The 24065-nt window shown below is 35.0% G+C and overlaps 1 protein-coding gene across 2 annotated transcripts in view; it reads left to right on the top strand.

The window, feature by feature from the left end:
- The first annotated feature begins 6459 nt into the window (after nt 1-6459).
- The window catches only part of LOC141493240 (solute carrier organic anion transporter family member 1B1-like), a 71423-nt gene continuing 53817 nt past the window's right edge, over nt 6460-24065 (top strand). The window contains exons 1-2 of one of the 2 annotated variants that reach the window (XM_074194315.1): nt 6460-6541; nt 17886-18014. In XM_074194315.1, coding sequence (XP_074050416.1) covers nt 17910-18014 — 105 coding nt within the window. In that variant the 5' untranslated portion in view covers nt 6460-6541; nt 17886-17909. Of the gene's footprint in view, nt 6542-6819; nt 6922-17885; nt 18015-24065 lie in introns of those variants that run through there. The other variant, XM_074194316.1, reaches the window with a different exon arrangement.

The raw sequence follows: 24065 nt of genomic DNA, 5'->3' as shown, positions 1-24065 counted from the left end.
AATATGTCCCTAAGCATTGTTTACACAGGTAGCAATTGCTGAAAGTAAGCTTTGCCTGAGATACTGTGTTTCATGGAGGATAGTATATTGAATGTAGAGTCAGGAAGATCTGGGTTTGGATCTTACTTCAATCATTATATTATCACTATAACCATTGACAGTCATTTATCTTTCCTAAGTCTCATTTCCCTCATTTGTAAAATAAAAGGACTGTTAAGGCATCTTCCAGACTTAAATCTATTGTCTAGTAAAGGCTAACATTAATAGAGCTCCTCTTCTGAGCTTCACAAAAACCCCATAAAGTATACATTTCACATATTGGTATAATCATTCCTATTTTGCAGATTACACAATTGAAATTCAGAGTAATCATAGTGACACATGCTGTCACATAGCTAGCAGAGGAGGTCTTCAAATCCAAGTCTTCCTGACTCCTGATGGGTTCCAAAAATGAATTTTATAAATGCCACTTGAGATAAGCATGGTTTGAAAATAGTTCATCTTAGAAAAATCTGGAGATTTTATTAGTAATTCAATAAGAATATATTTCAGTGCAGAGGTATATACAGTAGCAATGCATATTAAATTGAAGTTATTCAGAGAGAAAAACTTGGAACCAAAACCTTGGAAAAGGCCCCCTGAATAATCTTAAGGGATATAAGGGATATAAAAGATGAGTCTTGAAGGAAAGAAAGAAACCAAGACTTAGAGATAGGATAGAGCATTTCAAGAATTGTGGACACTAATTCATAGACAAATTCAAAAGAAATGCAGGTAGGTCATTGTAAGTGGATCATAGAATTCATGAAGGAAAATAAAATGAAAAAATACTGAAAAATAGAAAGAGGACAGGCTATTAAGAATTTAAAATGGCAAATAAAAGTTGTTATATATGTAGTAGAGAGCCACTGGCTTTTATTGAGCAAGAAAGTGACATGATGAGACAACTGAGTCAGGGAAAACAGTTAAAGACCTTGAAAACACTACAAATGAGAGATAATGAAGATCTAAGGTTGTGGGTCTATACATAACAGAAAAGGAAATAACAAGTGAAAAACTGTTTTGATGGAAATTGAATTTGTTCTGTTTGATCCCAAATAAAAATGGCATAAATAGTCTTGAAGTAAGAAAAAAATTCCTAATAAGCAAATGGAATGAATTGTTTCTGGAAAATAATTTGGAACTGTGCACAAAAAAATTATTAAATAGTACATATCTTTCCAGCCAAGATGGCGGAGAGAAGACAGGCACAGTTCTAAAGTCTCCTGATCTTTCCCCATCTATCACATGAAACAAACCTCTTAGAAGAAATCCAACCCACAAAACCCAGAAAGAAAAGCCAGGAGAAAGAACATCTACTTCAGGATTCGTCTCCTGCAGCAACACTGGCGGGTGAGGCTGGGCTCAGAGGGAGGATCAGCCCCGATCAACCAGATTAACAGCTGAATTGGAGCCTGGAGTCTGAAGCCCCAAGAGCCAGACCTGCTGGATCAGCAGTGGGGCTGGACTGCAGGGGCTTGAGTCAACTAGGGAATAGAGGCACTGATGTTGGTGCTGTTCCCCGGGACCTTTCGGACAGGGCTGGGGGGAGAGTTCCAGTGCAGGAGAGCTGCAGACACCATCCCTGGGTTCCTCTGGTCTGAGGAATATGGAGTCTCATTACAGCTCAGACCTCTTCCCAGAGGGAACAAATGCAAACTACTTCTGCCTCAGGCCCAGGTGTGTGAGCAGAAGAACCAGCCCAGCTGGAATGACCTCAGGCCAGGGTAAAGAGCACCATTGATTGAAGGCAAAATAATTCAATAGCTCCAACTCCTCCCTTCAAGCAAAGGGAGAAGGCCTCAATCAAGGTCACAGAAACTCCAGAGAAAGTGACCAGCACCTTTTACTGGCCAACCAGAGAAATTGTTTTAAGTGAGTAAAGCCTTTAGCAATCCCAAGCCGCTGTGAACCAGCCCCTCCCCAACTCAAGGTCTTAGCAAAATGAAGAAGGGTCAGCAGAAAGGTGGATCCATAGAAAAATTCTTGGAAGGGAAGGACCCTAACTCAGAAAGACCTGGAACCTCTGAGGAGAATACGATCTGGTCTTCAGCACAGAAAGACTTCCTTGAAGAAATAAGGAAGGAGCTTAAAAATCAACTGGAAAATTTGGGAGAGACAATTAATACCTTGCAACAAGAAAACAAAACCTTAGTAAGTACAATTGGACAAATACAAAAGGAGAATAAATCTCTAATATCATCAATTGGACTATTACAAAATGAGAATAATTCTCTCAGATCCTCAATTGGGCAAATGCAAATAGAAAAAAATTCTCTCAAAACTTCAATTGGTCAAATGGAAAGCTCTTTCAAAAGTAGAATTGACCAATTGGAAAAGGAGTTGCAAAAGGTTAACGAAGAAAACTCCTCCCCAAAAAAAAGAATGGAGTCTACAGAAACTAATGACTCCATGAGACAGCAAGAGTCAATTAAACAAAATCAAAAAGTAGAAAAAATGGAAGCAAATGTAAAATACTTCATCAACAAAACCACTGACCTCAAGAATAGATCGAAGAGAAGCAACCTGAAAATTATGAGACTTCCTGAAAACATTGAAGAGAAAAAAAGCCTGGACTTATTATTACAGGATCTAGTGATGGAAAACTGCCCTGATATCATGAAATCAGAGGGCAAAGTAGTTATTGAAAGAGTACATCAATACCCACCAGGAAAAAGATCCTGAAATGAAAACACCAAGGAATGTTGTGGCCAAATTCCAGAACTATCAAATAAAAGAGAAAATCATGCGAGCAGCCAGAAAGAAACAATTTAAATATCAAGGAGGGACAGTAAGGATCATGCAGGGCCTGGCTGCACCAATATTAAGGGATCCAAGGGCCTGGAATGAGATACTTCCAAGAGCAAGGGAGCTTGGAATGCAGCCAAGAATCTACTTTCCTGCAAAGCTGAGCCTTCTCTTCCAGGGAAAAGGATGGACATTTAATGAAATGGAAGAATTCCAAAAATTCCTGATGAAAAGAGCAGAGCTAAACAGAAAATTTGGATATCAAACAGGAGGTTTAAGAGACACATGAAAAGGTAAAAAAAAAATAGGGGGAGGTAAAAGGAAAAAAAAATGCGATCCACTAAACTGAAACTGGCTATATCCCAGCATGGGGGAAAAGATTCTCATCGATCTTGAGAATTGTAACTCTAACAGAGAGAATATACCTAGCTAGAAATGAAGGACATTCATGAACTATCCATGAGACTGCTATCTAAAGAGATGTAACTGGCTTTAACCCCACTTGGGAGAAAGACTCTAATAACTCTCAGGAATTTTGACTCTATTCAATAGAATATACTGAACTAGAAGGGACAGACACTCAGAATTTTCTATGACTTAGATAGAATGATCTAAAAAACACTACCTCCTTAAAAAGGGGGACAGGAAAGAAACAGGAGGAGGGAGGGGATTGAATGGAGTAAATCTCATTACACTAAGAGGTACAAAAAACCCTATGGTAATAGAGGGGAAGAAGGGAGCAAATGCGAAATACCTGAATCTTCTTCTCATCAGACTTGGCTTAAAGTCAACCTACACATACTCAGTTAACTTATAAAACATCTAACCTTTCAAGTATTAAAAGGGGAAAAGGGGAGGGGGGACAGAAAAAGGGAAGGGGAGTGGAGGGGAGAAAAGGGGAAATAACAAAAGGAAGGGAAGGGAAAAGGGAAAAAGGGAAAGGGGAAAGAAAGGGGAGGGTGTGATATAGGAGGGTAAATAGTATATAATTTTTTTACCATGCAAAATTAATGCTAGGCCTATAGCTCAAACAGATTAAAGAAAAAGGAAGTTATAGGTACAAATATATTTATATGAATTATTTTTTATGATGGCATAGAGTTGAAACTAGTTGAGTCCAATTGAACAAGACCTGAAAAATTATGGTGTGAATTTAAAGAAATATTATTTCCATCATTCCATTGTTTCACAAGAATTTGTAAAGGGTTTTGGATATATTGTATTTGGAGTTATTTGTATTGTGGTGATAATTAATTCAGGGGAACTGATCACAGAATCATAAAATTTGAGAACTAGAACAGACCTCAGAATCTATCTGATCTAACCAATATCCCAAATAGATGTCCATTCTGGTATATTCAACATGTAACTGCCAATTTCTTCTTGATGACTTAAAGTGGAGGTTACTCTCCTATGGAAATCCATTGCTTTTCTAAAATTAAATTTTATTTTTAGTTAACAAGATTTATTTTTCTCACTTTTTCCCTCTTTCCATTTGGAAGGCAAATAAAATCTTTTGCAATATATGCACACTCAAGTAAATTTCCATAAGAATTATAGCCAAAAATGTGTTATATTTTGTATATTTAGTCCATTATCTCTCAGGATGTGAGTTTATAAACCAATCTATAATTGTGGTTGACAATTGCATTGATCAGAGACTTTGTTTCCACAGTTTTATCTTTCAAATGTTATTTTATAAAATATAAACTTTATACTTCTCACTTAAATCTTCCCAGATTTCTCTGGGACCTAATATAAACACCAGACACATGTACCTAGTAATTTAACAAATGACTAATTGATGTCAGGGAAAATGGTGGTGCTGTCATAAAGATGAGAGTTCAGTTCTGCCTATGAGGAATCATTCAGACTTGGGAAAGCATGGGTGGAAATAAAAGAAAAATTTATTTAAAAGGTTACAAGACAGAGAAAGAGAGAGAAATAAAAGAGCAGCCAAGCAGCCTTGGCTGGGCCATGGTCAGAGAAGACTGAGCCTGAACAAAAAAGTCTAAGCCAGGTTTTAATGTTTTACCTCTCATCCAGAGGGCAAAAGGTGAACTCCCTGGTAGGGTAAAGAATGGGGATCTCCACCCAATTTGAGCAGCCTTTTAAGATTAAAATTGTTTCTGTTACAACCATAATTCAGTACTTCAATTTACATCTCAAGAGTTAATTTACATCTCCACCCAAATTATTTCTGTTACATTCACAAATCTCTTCCTCTTTCCCCTGCATCACATGGAGCTGAGGCCATATTTTTCCAGGGACATAGGCCAGGAACACAAGGTACTAGCTCAGAGAGAGAAAGAAAGAGAGGAAAGAAAGAGAACTCCACTCCAGAAGACATCACTTAAATGCATTGTCACAGTGGGTTGGACAAGGTGATGCCTGGGAGTGCTTTAGCACTGGGTTCCAGGTATTCTCCAATATCTATGCCACAGAGGTAGCCCTCCGACAAGTGACCAAGACAATACTCATTGAGCATGGGTTGCAATGAGTCTTTCCTGACCCCAAAGGTCATGACCTTCAAGTTCAACATAGTCATTTCCTGTGCCCTGCTTCATGACTTCTACAATATCAGAAGATATAAGTGAAATTTTCTGTAGTCATTGTACTTTATAATTTTTGGTGATTGAAAACTGATTGTAAAGAAATGGAAGGATTCCAAATTTCTACTTTCCATTTATCCCCATTAAACAGCATATTGAATCCATAGTACAAAGGTGTCTATATTTTAACCAAGTTTACTGATTTAATCATTTGGAAATACCAATTGCACAGATAGGTAGCCTTTTGTTTTTTAGCAGAGAATTCCATATTTATCTTAGAATAGCCTTTAAAACTGCAGAATATATTACAGAAGAGATTCTAAACCTGAATTTATTTTTTAAAAGGACATGTTTTGTGAAATGTATTTCAATATAATTGATTTTTATGATTCTATGTATTTTATTTTAGACATTTAAAAGGGTTATTTGAAAAAATGACTGATCTTCTTAAAAGTGAAAAGAACTTAGGGAAATAATTTTATTACTTTGAGTTCTTTTCTAAATGAGTGACTCAAAATGCCTGTGGAAAGCTAAGGTACTATGACTTTCTGCTGATGTGTCCAAAGGTAGCCTCTACCCTGGGGGTTGGGGGTGGGTAGGGAGGAGGCCTACCATTCAAGTCAACCCCTATTTCATTTGTTGTTGTGCTGTTTGGTAGTGTGTTGCATTGTAATCATAAATGGGTATTGAATTCTCTAAGCAGCCCTTGAGGAAGGTTTTTGTTGGGCCCTGGGGCCCAGAAAAGCTTAAAGATTGGATACCCTTGATATAGTAGTAGAAATACAAAGTGACCATCTAAACTGAGTAAACAGATACTGACAGTGGTAACTGCCAAATCATTCCCAGGTCTAATCAGGACAAATCAACAATTATCACATTGTACTAAACTGGGGTAGAAAATTTAAATATATTTTTAATATTAATATTACTTTAAAATGCAATGAACATATATCAATGTTATATTTTATTAATATAATCTTATAAATGTTGAAAAAGGAAAGAAATGCCAATTTTTAAAAAAACTTACATTCTCAGCAATTTATTTCTATTTGACTAGGATTATGACCAGATAAGATAGTTAATGAGTAATTAAAATTTAAGAAAAAAAACAACACTGAGCTTTCCACTTATATTCAGTTCATTCAATATGAACAGAAAAAGGGATGAATGTGTCACTGCTGAAGTTGAATTCTAAAGTCTAGGTAAGAACCTTCTAGATTTGTTCATTGAAATATTTTTTTCTCACCCAACCAGTTTTGATAAGCAATATGATTAGTAATAAAAATATTTAAACTTTCCAACATGAAACTCTTTTTTAAGACTTTGCTCTTTAGTCAAATCTTGTATTAAATATGTCTGTGCTTTACCTTTACTTTGTACTTAAAGATAAATTTGAGAATTATACATAGATCAGTTTTGAAGTGGGAAATAACTGTTTCTATTCTTTAAATCCCAAACAGATAAGATAAAGCATCTCATTCTCCATTATCTACTCTATTCAGTTATCCAACTAATTTATAAAGGAAACTCATCTCGCCATACCCTTCTGGTACTCTCCATGAGTAAATTACAATGATCACAGGTACTTATAATAATTGAGATAAGAGTAACTGTGGAATGTTTTTGAATGAGAATAGAGAGATATCAGAGTACATTAGCAAGAAAATAATTTCATTTTGACAACAGGATTAAAATTTCAAAGGAAACCAGAGAAAACAAGTGAGAATAATATCTCTATTCCTTCTCTTTCAGCAACTGGAGATCCATGATAAGACTGAAAATAGTAATTAAATTTCTCTTTCAGATATTCTGAGGGTCTCAGGAAATATCCTGTATGTGGGGGCAGAAGGGAAGGGAGACATATAGATTTAACATGGATGACATGCTGTTTGAAAGGAATTTTGTGCTTCAAAAAGTACTAAGGTTCCTAGGTATAGTCTCAACCATGATAAACTATGCAAATTCAGGAAAGTCACAATCTAGTATATCTCAAAGGAGAAACATTGATTTGATCTCTCTAAACTTCTTTACAGATCATGCATTCTAACCCTCAGCTAATAGAAATATCAAATTTATACCATTACCTTTGGATTACCAGTTAGAGTTTGAAGGAATTTAGAGATAATCTGATCCAACTCTAAATTTGTAGATAAGAAACTAAGTAAAGAGTGTTTAAGTAACTAGCACAAGGTCATCACAGCTAGCTTGTTAGTGTCTGGCTGGAACCCAATGTCATCTTGGGTTACTAATAAGAGAAATATAACTTCTAGAAGTGAGAAACCTTCTGTATTTTCCCCTTAAATCTGAGTCCCATATATTAAGAAAGACCTTGATTAAATAGAGACAACCAAAGGAGGTAAGCCTGATTAGTTATATCTGTGGGATATAATAAAGATTGAAAGAACTGAGAATGTGTTACAAGAAAGATTCAGGGGAAACATAATAACTGTGGAAGACTTTTCATTTGAAAGATCAGGAGGGCAGAACCAGGAGCAAAGTTCCAAATTCAGGGAAAAAATGAAAAGAAATCTCTATTAAGTAGAACTTTCCTGAAGCAGAAAGGGCTGCTTAGATAGATATATTCTGCTAATTAGAGAATTTCACAAGAATACTGGATGCCACTTTAGAGCTAAATGAAGGATTCCTTTTCGGGCATGAGTTGGGACACCATCTCTAAAATTTTGTGCTTTTGTGATCTTCTATCTCAGAAATCTATTGCTCTTTTCTACTTTGCCATACTTGTACTAATTGTGACCAAGGGAATGTTTGTCCTCATTTTAATCAAGAATAATATTTGTTTCTTCCTTCCAACAAATATAATTTCATGGAAGTAAATTTCAAATTTTGTATTAACTCTTACAAATAAAATATAGGCAGTCACTGCTGGTTCTTGTTTTCATTTATATTTCTGCAGCACAAAAGTCCTGGTTCTATTTTGACTAAAGAACAAAGCTTTTAAATTCTTAATTTGGTATATTGAATATATTATACAATATGTGTGAATATATATATATTAATGTGTCATATGTAATACAAAAAGAAAGGGATGAATATGATCTGATTTTATCTACTTCAGCAAAATCACAATAGAAACATAAGCATATAAAAATGTACGGATATGAGTTTAGACATATTTCAACTACATGTAATGGAATCTCTTTCAATTTTTTTATATATGCAAGCCTTATATACAAATAAATACATATATCCACTCATAAGTTATAATATACTAATATTATGAAAACATGTTTTTCATCCAAGTATACCATTAGAATGGATATTTGCCCTATTGATTCAAAACACACCCACTCTAAAATTCACTGAGAGGTTAAGTGGTTGACCCTTTGTTATAGTATATGTCATAGTATAGCTGGGCCAAGATTTGAACCCAATATTCTAGACTCTAAGAATTTAATTAACTGTTCATTGGGAAAAAAACTGATATCTTTACTTGTTGAACTTCTATGTACGCTTCAAAATATATTTAAAATGCTATCCCATCATGACCTTATTGATTTAGATCTGAAATTATCTGGTTCATTGTTTCTTCATTAAAAGATGAGAAAACTGAGAACCAAAGAGGTTAAGCAATTTGTACTAAGTTCAGAAGTAGAAGAATATTAAATTAAGAAAAAATTAAGACTATCTTTAACCAGGTCTTTTGACACCAAATCCAATGATCTTACCAATACACTAAAATCTCCTAATATTTCATTTCTGGATAATCTTTTTTTATTCTGATTTTCCTTTTTTATTGATATTTTATTTTTCCAGATACATGCTATGAAAGTTTTTCAACATTTATCAACATGCATATGCATATTTTTAAGTTACATAATTTCCTTCCACTCTGCCTTTCCATTCCCTCCCCTCAGTGGTAAACAGTCAGGTGAATATTGCACATACATATTTGTGTTAAACATGCTTACAGAATAGTCATTTTCAGTACGAGGAATTAGGATCAAGGGAAATAAATACATAAGAAATTTTTTTAAAAAAATGGAACGTAGTGTTATCAGATTTGAGGGGCTTTTTGTTTGTTTTGTATAGCATTGTCCATAACTGGTCTAATAGGGTTGTCCTAGCTCTCTGAACTGCTGAAAGGAGCTGCATCCATCTAGGTTGATCAACTCACAATGTTTTTGCTAATGTGTAGAATTGTTTTGTGATTTCAATGAGGTTCGGATTCGTTCCTACAAATGGCGCTGTCACTCAGTTAAAAAATGAAAGTATTTTAATTATACAATACAAGGAATAGATTGCTTACAGTAGCATCCAATACAGCAGATAATACATAAAAGACAAAGGATTATTAATACTATAATCAAAATAGAAGAGAAAGATAAAGAAAACATCACCAATTCGGGTAGCACCAACTCTCGAGATGTCAGGTCGGGGAATCCCAGTTTTCATGGACCCTCGAGGTCCGAATTAGGAGACCACATTTATACCCCAGGCAGGATGTCTCCTCCATGGGTGAGATTCCAATGAGGAGAAGGGGCTTACAACTTTTACACCTTTGAGGACAAAGAAGGCTCAGAGCGATCTAAGTTGAATGGGATCCAATTCCCTTTTGGCTTCAGGTATAGATTGAATCAATATGTTATTTTTTAAGGAAATGCCATTATGGGGCTGTAAGGTTTATTTTTATTAAATATCAGTATTGGGAGAATAGCCAGTTCCTCCCAATCCTGTTTTGTCTTTCCCAGGGATGGCTAGTTCCTGGGATATCAGAAATACAGCCAAATCACATAAGGCATACTCCAAATGGTGAGTTCATATACCAGTCATTGCCTCAATTACGGCCTTCATACATATTGAAGAGGCCTTACACTAATAATTTGGTAATTATTAATTAGGAATTAGGAATTATCAATTCAAGAATGTTCTCTTGGTTCTGCTCCATTCACTTAACATCAGATCCTGTAATTTATTCCATGCTTCTCTAGAGTCTACCCATTTATGATTTCTTGAAGAACAATAGTATTCCACAATGTTCATATACCATAACTTGTTCAACCATTCCCCCCATTGATGGGTATCCCTTCAATTTCCAATTCCTTGCCACTACAAAAAAAAAAAAAACTGCTATGAATATTTTGGAACATGTGGGACTTTTTCTATTTTTTATGACTTCCTCTGGATATTGGTCTAGTATTGGAATTTCTGGGTCAAAAGGTATGATCAGTTTTATTGCTTTTTAGATAGTTCCATATTGATCTCCAGAATGGTTGGATCAGGGGGCAGCTAGGTGGTGTAGTGGATAAAGCACCAGCCTTGAAGTCAGGAGTACCTGGGTTCAAATCCAGTCTCAGATATTTAATAATTACCTAGATGTGTGGCCTTGGGCAAGCCATTTAACCTCATTTGCCTTGCAAAAAAAAAAAAACCTAAAAAAAAACAGAATGGTTGGATCAGTTCACAATTCCACCAGCAATGCATTAATGCCCCAATCCTCCCCCAGTCTCTCCAACATTGATCATTTTCCCTTTTGTGTCATCTTAGCCAATCTGACAGGTGTGAGGTAATGCCTCAGAGCTGTTTTAACTTGCATTTCTCTAATCAATAATGATTTGGAGCATTTTTTCATATGTTATATATATAGCTTTAATTTCTTTATTTCAAAGCTGACTGTTCAATATCCTTTGACCATTTTCAGTTGGGGAATAATATGTAACTTTATAAATCTGATATAATTCTCATATATTTTAGATAAGATTTTGACCACATTTATCAGAATCCCTAGCTGGGAAAATTGTTTCCCAGCTTTCTGCTTTCCTTCTAATTTTGGCAGCATTGATTTTACTAGTACAAAAATTTTTAATGTAATATAGTCAGAATCATTCATTTTGCAATTTATAATGTACTCTATTTATTACTTGGTCATAAGTTTCTCCCCTTTCCATAAATCTGAAAGAGTGTTTCTTGTTCTATTAATTTATCTATGGCGTTGCAGTTTATGTCTAAATCCTGCCCCCCTTTTGACCTTATTTTGGTATAGGGGTATAAACTTCCTTAGAATGCCACCTATATTCCTCTCTAATTATGAAAACATTCTTTTACTCTTTTTTTGTTATTTTCTCATTTCTTTCTGTGAATTCATTGGGTTAGGAAATGCCCAGTGAAGAAATCCTTCTATCACTGCAGATCAGCAGCTCTTTCACAAACAGCATCAGAGAAAGAGTTTTGACTGAGAGTTTAAGTAACATGCTCACAGTCACATAGAAAGTATATGACAGAGCAAAACTTGAATTCTTCAGTATCATAACAGGTAATTCCATGGTTTTCCAAGACCAGATAGATTTAATCACTGATGGGTGGCTCCTCTGGTTTCCACACATCTGTTTCTGATTAACATTTTAAGAAGTTGAGAAAACATGCTTACTCTATTATATATAAACAAACCACAAATCTCAACTGGGACCTTGCTACTATAAAATAATCTGTCAATTAACTCTTCCTTAACTGCTTCCCTTGCCTATTCAACCCAAAAGCTGTTCCAAATCTTTTCTTATTTACTCAAAAGTCCTATGCATTCCCTCCCCCAACCATCTCTGCTGAATTATTTCTTCACTGGAAAATTGAGGTTATTAACCAAATCTTTTCTCCCCTCCCTTCTTCATCATTTCATATATTTCAGATATCATCTTCCATTATTCCTCTTTCACTCCAATATCCAATTAGATGAAACTTCTAGTTGTAAAAGTCAATTGCTCATTCTATTCCTGTGTCTTTTCTCCATCCAACTGCCTTCTTCATTATCTTCATTCTCTCTCTCATATTAAATCACTCTCTAAATATGGTCTTCTTCTCTGCAACTTGCACATAAACACTCTTATCTTCCCCATCTTTAATAAAAACCATTACTCTATTTTACCATCCTAAGCAATTAGAATCTATGTATCTTCTCCTCTTGTTAGTGAAGATCTTAGGTGGTAGAGTAGATTAAGCAGAGGCTGGGGAATTAGGAAGATTGAGTTCAAATCCCAATTGAGAAACTTGACTCCTACTAGCTGTGTGATCTGGGGTAAGTTACTTAACCTTCATTGACTTTCATCCAAAGTCATCTCCAATCATCCTAAATCATATCTGGTCAATGAATGCAGATGACTTTGAAGGAGAAAATGAGACTGGTTATTTAGCATAACACCTCCTCACTCAAATCCAACTAATGTGCTTGTCATGATATCACCTACCCGATATCATCGTCTTCTTCCAGAATGAAGGTCAAACATCATTAAACCTGTGTAATCTGACCTCTGACCTCATCACTCAATTAAAGGTGGTATTATTAAAGTTATTAATGGTCTCTTAAATAGAAAATCTAATGGCCTCTTCACACTCATATTTCTTTTTTTTTTTTAGTTTTTTTTTTGCAAGGCAAATGGGGTTAAGTGGCTTGCCCAAGGCCACACAGCTAGGTAATTATTAAGTGTCTGAGACGGGATTTGAACCCAGGTACTCCTGACTCCAAGGCCGGTGCTTTATCCACTATGCCACCTAGCCACCCCCACACTGATATTTCTTAACTTTGCTGAAATTTTGGATATTTTGAATATTTTCTCTTCTACCTGGGTTTTCACTTTTTTATCTCCTTCCTATCTGGGTTTTTTTTCATAACTTTGTTCCCTTTTTAATCTCCTTCTTAACAATTCCTTCATATTTTTCTCAGGATCTTTATCTATGTTATGCTTGATAATTGTCAGTATCTCCAAAAGTTCTGTCCTAAGTGACTGTGATTTTTTTCTTTCTATGTTTTCTCACTTGGCATTTTCTTCAGCTTCTATGTTTTAAATGTTATAATCTCCCTGCAGATGATTTCCAAAACTATTTCTTCAGTCTTAGTTTTTCTCCTGAGCTCTAGATCTACATCACCAACTACTCTGGAGACATCTTAACTGAGTGTCCTGAAGGGATCTCAAATTCAACATTTTGAAAACAAAACATTATCACAAACCTTCATATATCAATTTTTCTATTATTGTAGAGGTAATAATCATTCCTTCAAAACTTCAGTGTTATCCTTGAGTTTTCTTTCTCAATCATCTCATATATACAACTGGTTGCCCAATTTCTTATTTTTTCCATCAGCTATCTCATAAATATCCTTCTTTTTGCCCACAGAATCATAGACTTGTCTCAGACTTTTATCACCTCTCTCTCTCTTGGACTACTGCAATAGGCATCTAATCTACCTATCTAAATTCTTTTACACTCCAATATACCCTTTACTTTGCTGCCAAGGTAATTTTCCTAAAATGTAGATTTTATTATGGCACCTTACCCCATTCAGTTAAACTAGACTGCTTCACTTTTAACTCCAATATCATATTTAAAGTATTTTGTTTTATAATTTTTAACTCTATACCATCTAGTTCCTCATATCTTTTGAATCTTCTTATATTCTCCCTTTAATGAACTCTAAGATCCAGCCCTATTGGCTTACTCACTGTTCATAACAAACAACACTCCATCTCCCATCTCTATGATTTTGAACTGACTCATGCCTAGAAATTTTACTATATTATTTTATTATTTTACTTTAACCTCTTAATATTATTTTTTAAGTTTTTGCAAGGCAAATGGGGTTAAGTGACTTGCCCAAGGCCACACAACTAGGTAATTATTAAGTGTCTGAGACCAGATTTGAACCCAGGTACTTCTGACTCCAGGGTTGGTGCTTTATCCACTGCGCCACCTAGCCACCACCTAGCTGCCCCCTCTTAATATTACTTGACCTCCTTTAAGCCTCTGCTTAAGAAGCATCTCTTTCAGAAAGTCATTCTGATTTCCCTAATTACTAGTATCATTTCCTTCATTAAAGACAATGTTGATGTCAGTCAGCACTTTATTAGCTTAGATTCAATGTTGGGGGAAAAAGTAATACTTCTAGGCCCTTGAATATTTTCCCCCAAAAGAAGGTTTACTTAGATCTAACATAGTAAGGACATTGAAAAAAAAGAAAAATAGGACTTAATTTCAGGAGACAAGATTACTTTTTTTCTTTTAGAAAAAAAAGATGACTTTTGTGCTCTCAAGATATGTACCTTTTGGGCTTTTTGTGCTCTTAGGTAAGGAAACCAAAACACTACCAGAAGCAAAAAATAAGCTATATCAAGGAGGCATAACCAAATCCTGAATTTTAGGGAAAATTTGCCTTAATCATGTTGTAGAAATGGAGTTCTTAGTAGATATTGGACTTATCATACCTTACTGAGATAATTTTCCATTGACTTTTTATTTTGTGTCTTTTGATTCATAAATGTTGTGTCACCAATTATTATGTGAGTTCCTTGAGGTCACAGATTCTTTATATCCCCAGTACTAGATATAGTCCTTGGCACATATTAATTTTTTTAATAAATACTTAAGTGTTTGATTAGTTATGTGGCTTTTTCAAATTGATCTGTAAATAAAAGAGCCAATTTTTGGTTACTGGACTTAAACTTAAATCTCTTCCAGCTTAGTAACATATCCATCACTCACTTGTGTACATTTTTAAATTAACTATATCTTAGATCTCTTCTTCTCATTCTTATTATATTTTTTTGAACTGAAAGAGACTTGGATCCTTCTAAAAGAAAAGTCTCTTTAGAAATGTTACCTCTAGAACAAGTGAAGAAAAATATATTGAAGAAGCAAAGCTTTCACTCTTTGCAAATGATATGATGGTATACTTAGTGAACTCGAATAAATCTTCTAAAAAACTCCTTGAAACAATTAACAACAACAAAGTAGCAGGATATAAAGAACAAGAGATAGAAAGAAAAATTCCATTTAAAGTAACTATAAACAACATTAAATACTTGGGAATCTACTTCTCAAGTCAAACCCAGAAGCTGTATGAATACAATTATAAAATACTTCCTATCCAAATAAAGTCAGATCTAAATAATTGGGAAAATGTCAATTGCTCATGGTTAGGTTGAGCTAATATAATAAAAATGACAATTCTACATTCTCCAAAAATGACATTCTACACAAATAAGTAATTTATTTATTCAGTGCCATACCAATCAAACTGCCACAGAATTATTTTATCAAGCTAGGAAAAACTAACATCTGGAGCAATAAAAGGTCAAGAATAGCAAGGGAACTGATGAAAAAAAAGTAAAGGAAGGAGGTCTAACTCTACCAGATCTAAAACTATACTACAAAACCACAGTCATCAAAACTACCCAGTAGGGCAGCTAGGTGACACAGTGGAATAGAACACTAGCCCTGGAGTCAGGAGGACCTGAGTTCAAATATGACCTCAAAAACTTAATAGTTACATAGTTGTGTGACCTTGGACAATCGCTTAACTTCACTGCCTTGCAAAAAAACAAAAATAAACAAACAAACAAATAAATAAATAAATAAAGCTATCTCATCAGGGAAAAAAACTGCCTGGTACTGGTTAAGAAATAGAATAATGGATTAGTAGATTAGAATATATTCAAAAGAAATAGTAAATGGTACAGTAATCCACTGTTTGACAAATCCAAAGACATTAGCTTCTGGGATAAGAACTCACTATTTGGCAAAAATTGTTGGGAAAACTGTTAAATAGTATGGCAAAAACTAGGCAAAGATCAACATCTCACACCCTATAACAAAATAAGGTCAAAATGGGTACAGGATTTAGACATAAAGAATCTCATCAATTGTATTAATGTTCCCTTAAATACCATGACCTTCCAATTCATGAACCCAATCAACTTTCAAAACCTCTACTTTCACTCCAATTTAGTCACACATTTCAAGTCATTTTTAAAATCCCTAATTTCCTTCAAATCACATTCTATCATATACAACTGTCCTGTGCTCTTTAAATTACTTTCTGTATATTTTGTATTTATTTTGTATCCATACATGCTGGATCTTTTCCCCAGATAGAATGTAAGCCCCTTAAGGGAAATACCACTTATACATTTGTCTTTGGGTCCCTAGTGCCTAGCACAATGGCCAGCACTGAGTAGGTACTTAATAAATGTTTATTGACTGATTGATTAATGCATTTAAAGCTTAGACCCAAATATTTGCATATATTTAAGGGCAAACATGCATTTAAATATATGTATTAACATAGTCCCATTATATTTGCAATACATATATATATGTACATATATATATGTATATATATATATATATATATATATATACAGAGAGAGAGAGAGAGAGAGAGAGAGATGATAAAATGGTGCAGTCAGCTAGTTGGTAGAAAACTTTTCTTATGCTGAGGAAAACCTGAATTCAAGTTTTGTCTCTAAATCTTACTGACTGTATGAAATTGAGGTTAAGAAGTTAAGAATCACTTCACCTCTTAGTGTACAGGCAACCCTGTGCATTGCTCACTAGGAAAGTTATAGGAATAAAATTATATATCTAGACCAAAAACTGAAGCACAAATACACACACACATATTTAAGTGATGCATGTCTCTTTTTGTGATCTTTCAACCAGACCACAACTCAGCAATACTTTCTTCTTTATTGTATATTATTTATGTAATATGTAAGCAATTATGTAAACAAACTTATAACAACATGTTTTATTTAGGAAAAAATTGCATAGGAAATTATGCCTGTTTTTATAAGAATAATTGAAAAGCAAAACCAAGTTATAGAAATCTAGATTTCATTTTTAATCATCAGTCTGAACTTTTGCACAAATTGTCATGCAACTATACTTGCTGAATAACAAATGGAAATATTTAACTGGATTGAAATTGAAACAATTTGTAAACACAAGTAAATCTAGTCGTCCTTGCATCCCACCCTATATCAATGCATAGCTTTGTGGTCCCAGCAGCATTAGATTTGGAGTCAGGATTTTGGGGTTCTGGTTGAATGATCTTGAACAGTTTTGACTCATTATTACTCAGTTTCTTTATCTGTAAAAATAAAGGTCAGTTTCCCTTCTAGTCCTAAATATTTTAACATTTGTTTTTTGCCCCAGTAGAGTCATCGGGGAAAAACAGTCATGTAAATTTATAACTGAGGAGAACCTCAGAGATCAAATCAAATTTCCTCAAATGATTTCCTCAAAGTCACACAGTTGTAAATATGTATATAGATATGTGCATATTCAATTCAGTTTAATTCAATAAATATTTCTTAAACCTTTACTAACTGTGGATCACTAGACTTAGTGTCTGAGAAGAAAAAAATATAAAGAAGGTAGAGACCCTAAATTCAAAAAGATTAGTCTAGTAAAAGAAACAGTTTCAGTTGTACAAAATAAAAATATGATGCAATGAGAGCATCAGACTAAGGGCTATCATGAGAAAAAGCTAATGAATATTTAATTGTGGCTTTAATTATAGGTTTAATTCCAACTAAATCTAGCTGTTAGCTACTCAATTATCTGCTTCTCTCTGAATCTTAGTTCTTTATTTATTTAAAAAAAGGGGGTAAGGGATAGTTTGATTGAACAATCTCAAATATCTGTCCCAGTGATAACATTTAATATTCCTTTGACAACACAAGCTGGGTTTGGAGGAAAGATAAAGTAGTCATCATTTAACATATTAAATTTTTAAAAAAATTGATCTTCTTCCCCTAGGTAATAACTTCAAGACAAGAAAACATGGCAGCAAAAAGAGATCTCTCAGACTCCAGAAAGGACTCAAGTCATTCAACAGATGTACAGTCACCAGTCAAGAAGAAAACTAAGTGCATCAATGCCTTCAAGGTTCAAATAAGTTACATTCTTTTGATACGTGAATAATTAAATTAATAACTATAGTTAAAAAGAAATTTGAGAGAAAAAGCACTATTCAGAAAAGACAGCAGATTAAGAACTAGTCTAAGAGACACATAAATGTATCACCCCCCCAATACATATTTCTTATATAATTCTTGAAAATGCTTTAAAATTCTTGATGTAAAAAAATACTTACCTACATGGGCAAAAAATTCCTCACTGAGAATTTAAGGTCAATATACCCTGTCCAAAATAATAAATATCCTAACTGAAACTTTCTAGAAAGGGAGAGAGAGAGAGAGAGAGAGAGAGAGAGAGAGAGAGAGAGAGAGAGAGAGAGAGAGGTAGGAAGGAAGGAAGGAAGGAAGGAAGGAAGGAAGGAAGGAAGGAAGGAATCAGAAAGAAAGAAGAAATAGATTAGATAGATAGCTAGACAGACAGACAGACAGATAGATAGACAGATTAGATGGATAGTCATGTAAAATAAATGACATTTTTCATATTAACAGATAAAATATGAGAAAGTATAATGTTAGATTTACACATGAATCCATAGGAACGGTGCTGATTAAAATATTAAGCCCTAAATACAAGACTTTATCAGTAAGATAGTCACTAAATCATCCCAGAAAAAAGCAGGCCCTGTGCTTGAAAAAAAAAATTATCAAACAGATAATGGCAAAGGAAGAAAGGCCAATGAGTACTGGCTATGAATCCTTCTTGAGGGGGGTACCAAGGTGGCTAATGACCAGATAAATCTGACTTTCTATTTTACCAAGACATATCTGAAAGAATGAATGAGGGGAGGATTGAACAGATGAAAGGAAAATCATTTATTATGGTCCAGAAATCAAAACCATATTCTGTTCCAGAAATCATGCTAAGTAGTAGGGATACAAATACAAAAATGAAACAGTCTCTGTATCACAATACTTACATTCTAATATGGGGAGAGATGAAATAGATTGGGCAGTGGTACTCCAGGAAAGAAGTTTTAGTCTAGTGAAAGTCATTTTAAGACAAGTTGCAAAATGACTAGGATAGATGATGGGACTGGATATTTAGTATGATCCCTTCTAGAGCCAGCTAAATTAGGTAAGTTCATGTAGGAATCATATGCTAGGAAGATTTCTCAGTGAATAGGGCAGCTAGGTGGCACAGTAGAAAAAGCACCAGCCCTGAAGTCAGGAGGACCTGAGTTCAGATCTGACCTCTTAATATATTCTTAACTGTGTGGCCTTTGGCAATTCACTTCATTGCCTATAGGGAAAAAAAAAGATTTCACAGTTGTGTCTGCCCATCAACATCAGATGGATTTAGGACCATGGTAATCAAGAACCACAGAGTGGTTATCAAAACGAGAAGGACTCCACTCCAAAAAAGAAAAATCTACAGAATTATATCTGGAAACAAATTTATAGCCTCCTGCATTGGAAGTTATTCTTCAGTCTGAAGTCTTATCTCCTCTTCTTCAATCCCTTATTTCATGTTTCCAGGACCTTTGGCAGCTATTTTTCCATAAGGTCATCACCACTAGGTGAATGGAATTATGTTTTCTGATTTGGAGTATGTTACTTACCTTTGACTTTTACCCATGGTCTAAGAGAAGGATAGGTTGAGCAAAACTTCCCCTATCTCCTATTTAACTTGTCCCTTATTCAGGTTATATAATAGCACATGTCCTCTTTCCATTTTGTCAGCTTCTACTATTCTACCTTTCACTTTCTTTTACCTTCAATACAAAATTTGTTGAAACCATCTAAAAGGAAAAGTGAAAATAAGGCTGAGAAATACAACTTGGAGGTAAGATATATGATCTTTTCAGCATCATGCCAGAGCCTCCCAATGAAGATGAGCTAGGGATAATGAAGGACATCCAAGGGTGCCTAATTTTCTTCACAGTACTGATATAAAGGTTACAGAATGGTTTGGACAAATGGTAGAACCTTTAATGAGCTTCCCTATTATAATAGAAAGAACAAAAATGATAACCTGAACTGGGATGAGGACCCACCCTATCCCATCAAACAACAAATCTATCCCCATTATGTATGTCAACTGATTCATACTACCTCTATCTAGACATCTTGTCTCTTACATGATAGTTCTCCTAAATCTCCCATTTACATAGTGCTCCAACTCTCAATTAAACATAGTCCCCAGGGTTGATGGTCACCTGCAAGTTTGAAAAAGTCTTCTAAATAATTAAGGCATAGGACATAGTACTCCCTTCATGGCTTATGTTAAGAATGGAGAATATTAACGGTCAAGCATCCCATACCCCATGTACAATCTCAATGAAGGCTTGAGAGTAGGAATGGTTGTTGGTCCCTGATTACTTTTTCTTCTTTTCTTGGTATATTCTAACCAGCATAATAAGAGACTAACCAACTCTCTTTTAATGATCCCATGTTTTGATAACCAGATTCAACCTGCTTCTTTATATAAGACACCCTTCCCTTTGCCCCTTGTGAATGGGCTAATTATAAAGACAATACCACTAGCTTCTGCTTAACAATATGCAAGAACACATTAGCCTCAAACTTCAGCAATGAATTTGCTCAGACTGAAAGAGTACTAAATGGAGAAAGATCCATAGGAAGCAATTGTTTTTTAGGAAGATCATCCAGGAACTCAGTTCAAATAGCCTATCATTCTCCATGTCCCAACAACCCCACCCACAGAAACTTTCAACTCTGTACCTTGGATGCTGGACTTTCATACAGCAGCATACAAGATAAAACCAATCCTTCAATCTATGATTTACAAATAATGCCACAATACAGGTATAGCACCCCACTCCAATCCTTTCCAGTTCCTTTCTATGTATTCTTTTGCTCACTAAAATGCAAGACTTTTGGACTTATTTGCTTGCTATTATCTATATTCCAAGTCATTAACACTGTGTGGGCACATAGAAAGTATTCAATAAATGCTCCATTTACCAATTTATCTTCTATGAAGTGATCCCCTTCTATCCAGAGAGCTAAGAGCTTTTTCAGTAGATCAGTTTTATATAATTAATGTACGACCCCTGATTCCCAAATAGTGAGTGCCAGCCTAAGTCAACTTCTAGATCAGAACAAAAGCAGAGAAATCATCCATCAGGGCTCATGATTCCTCCAAACTTTCCAAAATGGAGATATAGTTTCATGTGTACTATGTAGAAAATCAAAGACTGTTCTCCTCCTGCCCCCTTGTTTTTCTCCTCTCCTCCTTCTCCTCTCTTCTCCTCTTTCTTCTCCTCCTCTCTTCCCATCCTCCTTCTCTTCCCTCTTTCTTAAAATTCTTATGAAATAAAATGAATAGAGAATAAGCAATCCAAAATTTGAACTAGCTGATTCATGAGCTAATCACTAGGACTAGAAAGGAGTCATGAAATTCCTCCACCTGCAAAATGGAGATAAAACTTGTCTGCTCCATTTCTTAACAATTGTGTTGTCAAATAATAAAATAGGGACAACTGTCACAAAGGTCAGAACAATTTCTAAATAAATGGCTTACAACTCTGACCTTTTACCCAGAAGACACAAAGGTTATTTGATTAAGGATTAATGGAAAACCTTTTCTGTTTAAATATTTAAGGAATATTTAAAGAGCATGATGGTTTATCACTAGGAGGTGGGGTGGGGTATGGAATGTGATATGTGATTGAGCTGTCATATTGTGTTTGACCATTTTGCTGTGAACTACACTTTACTATGTTGCCTTTTAAAAAGACAAGTTCAAGGAAGTTGAATTCAGGGGTAACAAATAAACTCACCAAGGTTGGTATATTGTCATATTAAAGAGAAAGAAATAGAATTTGTGTATTCATTCTATTAGGAATATCTGAATAAAATATAGGAACTAAGAAGAGTAGAAGTTATTCAATGTATTTGCAATCACTGTCTTCTCTCTGTCCCCTGCCTAAGTCTATCATGGGTTGTATTAGACAATCAACTACACACAATTCTACCATTTATAAGCAGATGGCAGACACAAAGTCACAACCTGACCCTAACTGCTAACCATTCTATCCCTATACTAAACCTCTATCACTACTGCAGAAGAGGCAGTTAAGTTAGCAAGCAATTGTCCTTCAGCAGGTCCCATCCCCACAGATACCAAAAGTAATAACAATAAGCAAGCACACTGGTAGATTGTTCCTACCCTGGGTCTGCACCTTCCCATAGCTCTAAGCCTTCTACTGCTCACTGTCTTCACTCTTCTCTTTTATCTCAAAAGTAATGACAGCATACCCTACTTAGTAGGGTCCCCAGAATTCCTCTCTCAGGTCCTCTTCCTTGTACAAGTCATTCTCTTTGTGCTTTCCAAATTTTCATTCTTTGGAAGTCAATTCAATTCTGTATTGTCCTCTTCTCTTGTTTAATTAATCCACTTATCATGTCACTGATTACAATCTGCCATGATTCAGCCTTGGAACCTTCCCACCATTCTTCATCCTTGCCTCTGAATGTAGGTGGGGGGAAAAAAAATCACAGAATTATTCTAACTAGGTGCACTACAAATTTATGTTATACAACTTAAACTGAGATGCCAATGATGCTAGACAATCTCACTATATGTATTTCATCAACTCATCATTCTACTCTCCAAAGTGGCTTTTCCAAACCTTTTCATCCCTCCTTGAAACTCCCATAGTGCTCCCTCCCCCAATTCTCTCAGGTTAAAAAAAATAGCTTGTATTTTACAGGAAAAGCTAACCCTGAACACCCTTCTTCTTCACTGTTCCTCATCACATATCTGCCACCATCTCTTGCAGAATATCTGTCTCACATAACCTTGCTCCTTAACTGACCAATTCCATCCTGTCTTCTCTACCAGATTGTTGTCACCACTTTACCAACTAAGTTTTTTAATCTTCTTCTGTCTTCTGACTTATTCACTACTGTCTACAAACATAGCCATGTCGCCCAAATCCCAAAAAAAAATTTCTTGATTTATCATTTCCACTAGCATTTTACATCACTTCTGAGCCTTTGTGGTCAAACTTTATGAAAAAAAATTTCTACAACAAAGTCCTTTACTTTCACTTCTCTTACTCTCTTTTTAACCCCTTACAATCCATCTTCCAACCTTATCCATTCCAAAAAAAATGTTCTCTCCAAAAAATGACCAACGACCAGCCATCATTCCTCTTGACCTCTCTACAGTCTTTGACACTATTAATCATCCTTTCCTTTTTGATACTCTCTTCTGTGTAGATTTTTCAGGTTACTAGTCTATCCTGAATCTCCTATTTATCTGAGTATGACTTCTTTGTCTCCTTTACTGGATCCTTCCCCAGATCATGCCTTCTATAATTAGTTGCTCCATAGGTTCTGTACTGTGCTCTTTCCTCTTTTCTGTCTATATACTTTTCTTGGTGATCTCATTATATCCCTGGATTTGATCATGATCTCTACATTGATAATTCCAAAATCCATTTACTCAGTCCTAACCTCTTTCCTCACATACAGTCTTCAAGCTACCTCTGCTTTTGAGATATTTCAAAATGCATGTACAGTAGACATCTTAAACTCAACATAGACAAAACAGACCTCATTATCTTTTCTTCTGTACCTTTCCCCTTAATTCCCTTTTATGTTACTATCAAGGGCAATACCATCTTCTCACACTCATATCCTAGGTATCACTCTCAACTCCTCACATTCTCACCCTCCATAGTCAAGCAATTGAAAAAGCATTTTGACTTCATCTTTTTCACATCTCTTGAATATACCTTTTTCTCTCCCCTGAAACCATCAAAACTCTGGTATAAGACCTCATCACTTCCCACCCATACTATTCCAATAGCTTGCTAATGGGTCTGCCTGCCTCAGGTCTCTCCCTTTTACAATCAATTCTCTCTCTATTTATCCACCAAAATGATGTTCTAAAAATGAAAGTTTGACCATGCGGCCACTTTATTTAATAAATGGCAGTAATTCTAACACCTCTAGGATCAAATACAAAATCCTTAATTTCTCATTCAAAATCTTTCTTTATCTAACACAATACTACTTTTCCAGTCTCCCTGCAATATATTCCTAGATC

Source organism: Macrotis lagotis, chromosome 7, assembly GCF_037893015.1.
Source record: "Macrotis lagotis isolate mMagLag1 chromosome 7, bilby.v1.9.chrom.fasta, whole genome shotgun sequence".
NCBI lineage: Eukaryota > Metazoa > Chordata > Mammalia > Peramelemorphia > Peramelidae > Macrotis > Macrotis lagotis.
Note: the sequence above shows the minus strand (reverse complement) of the source record. Positions and strands in the feature narration are given on the sequence as shown.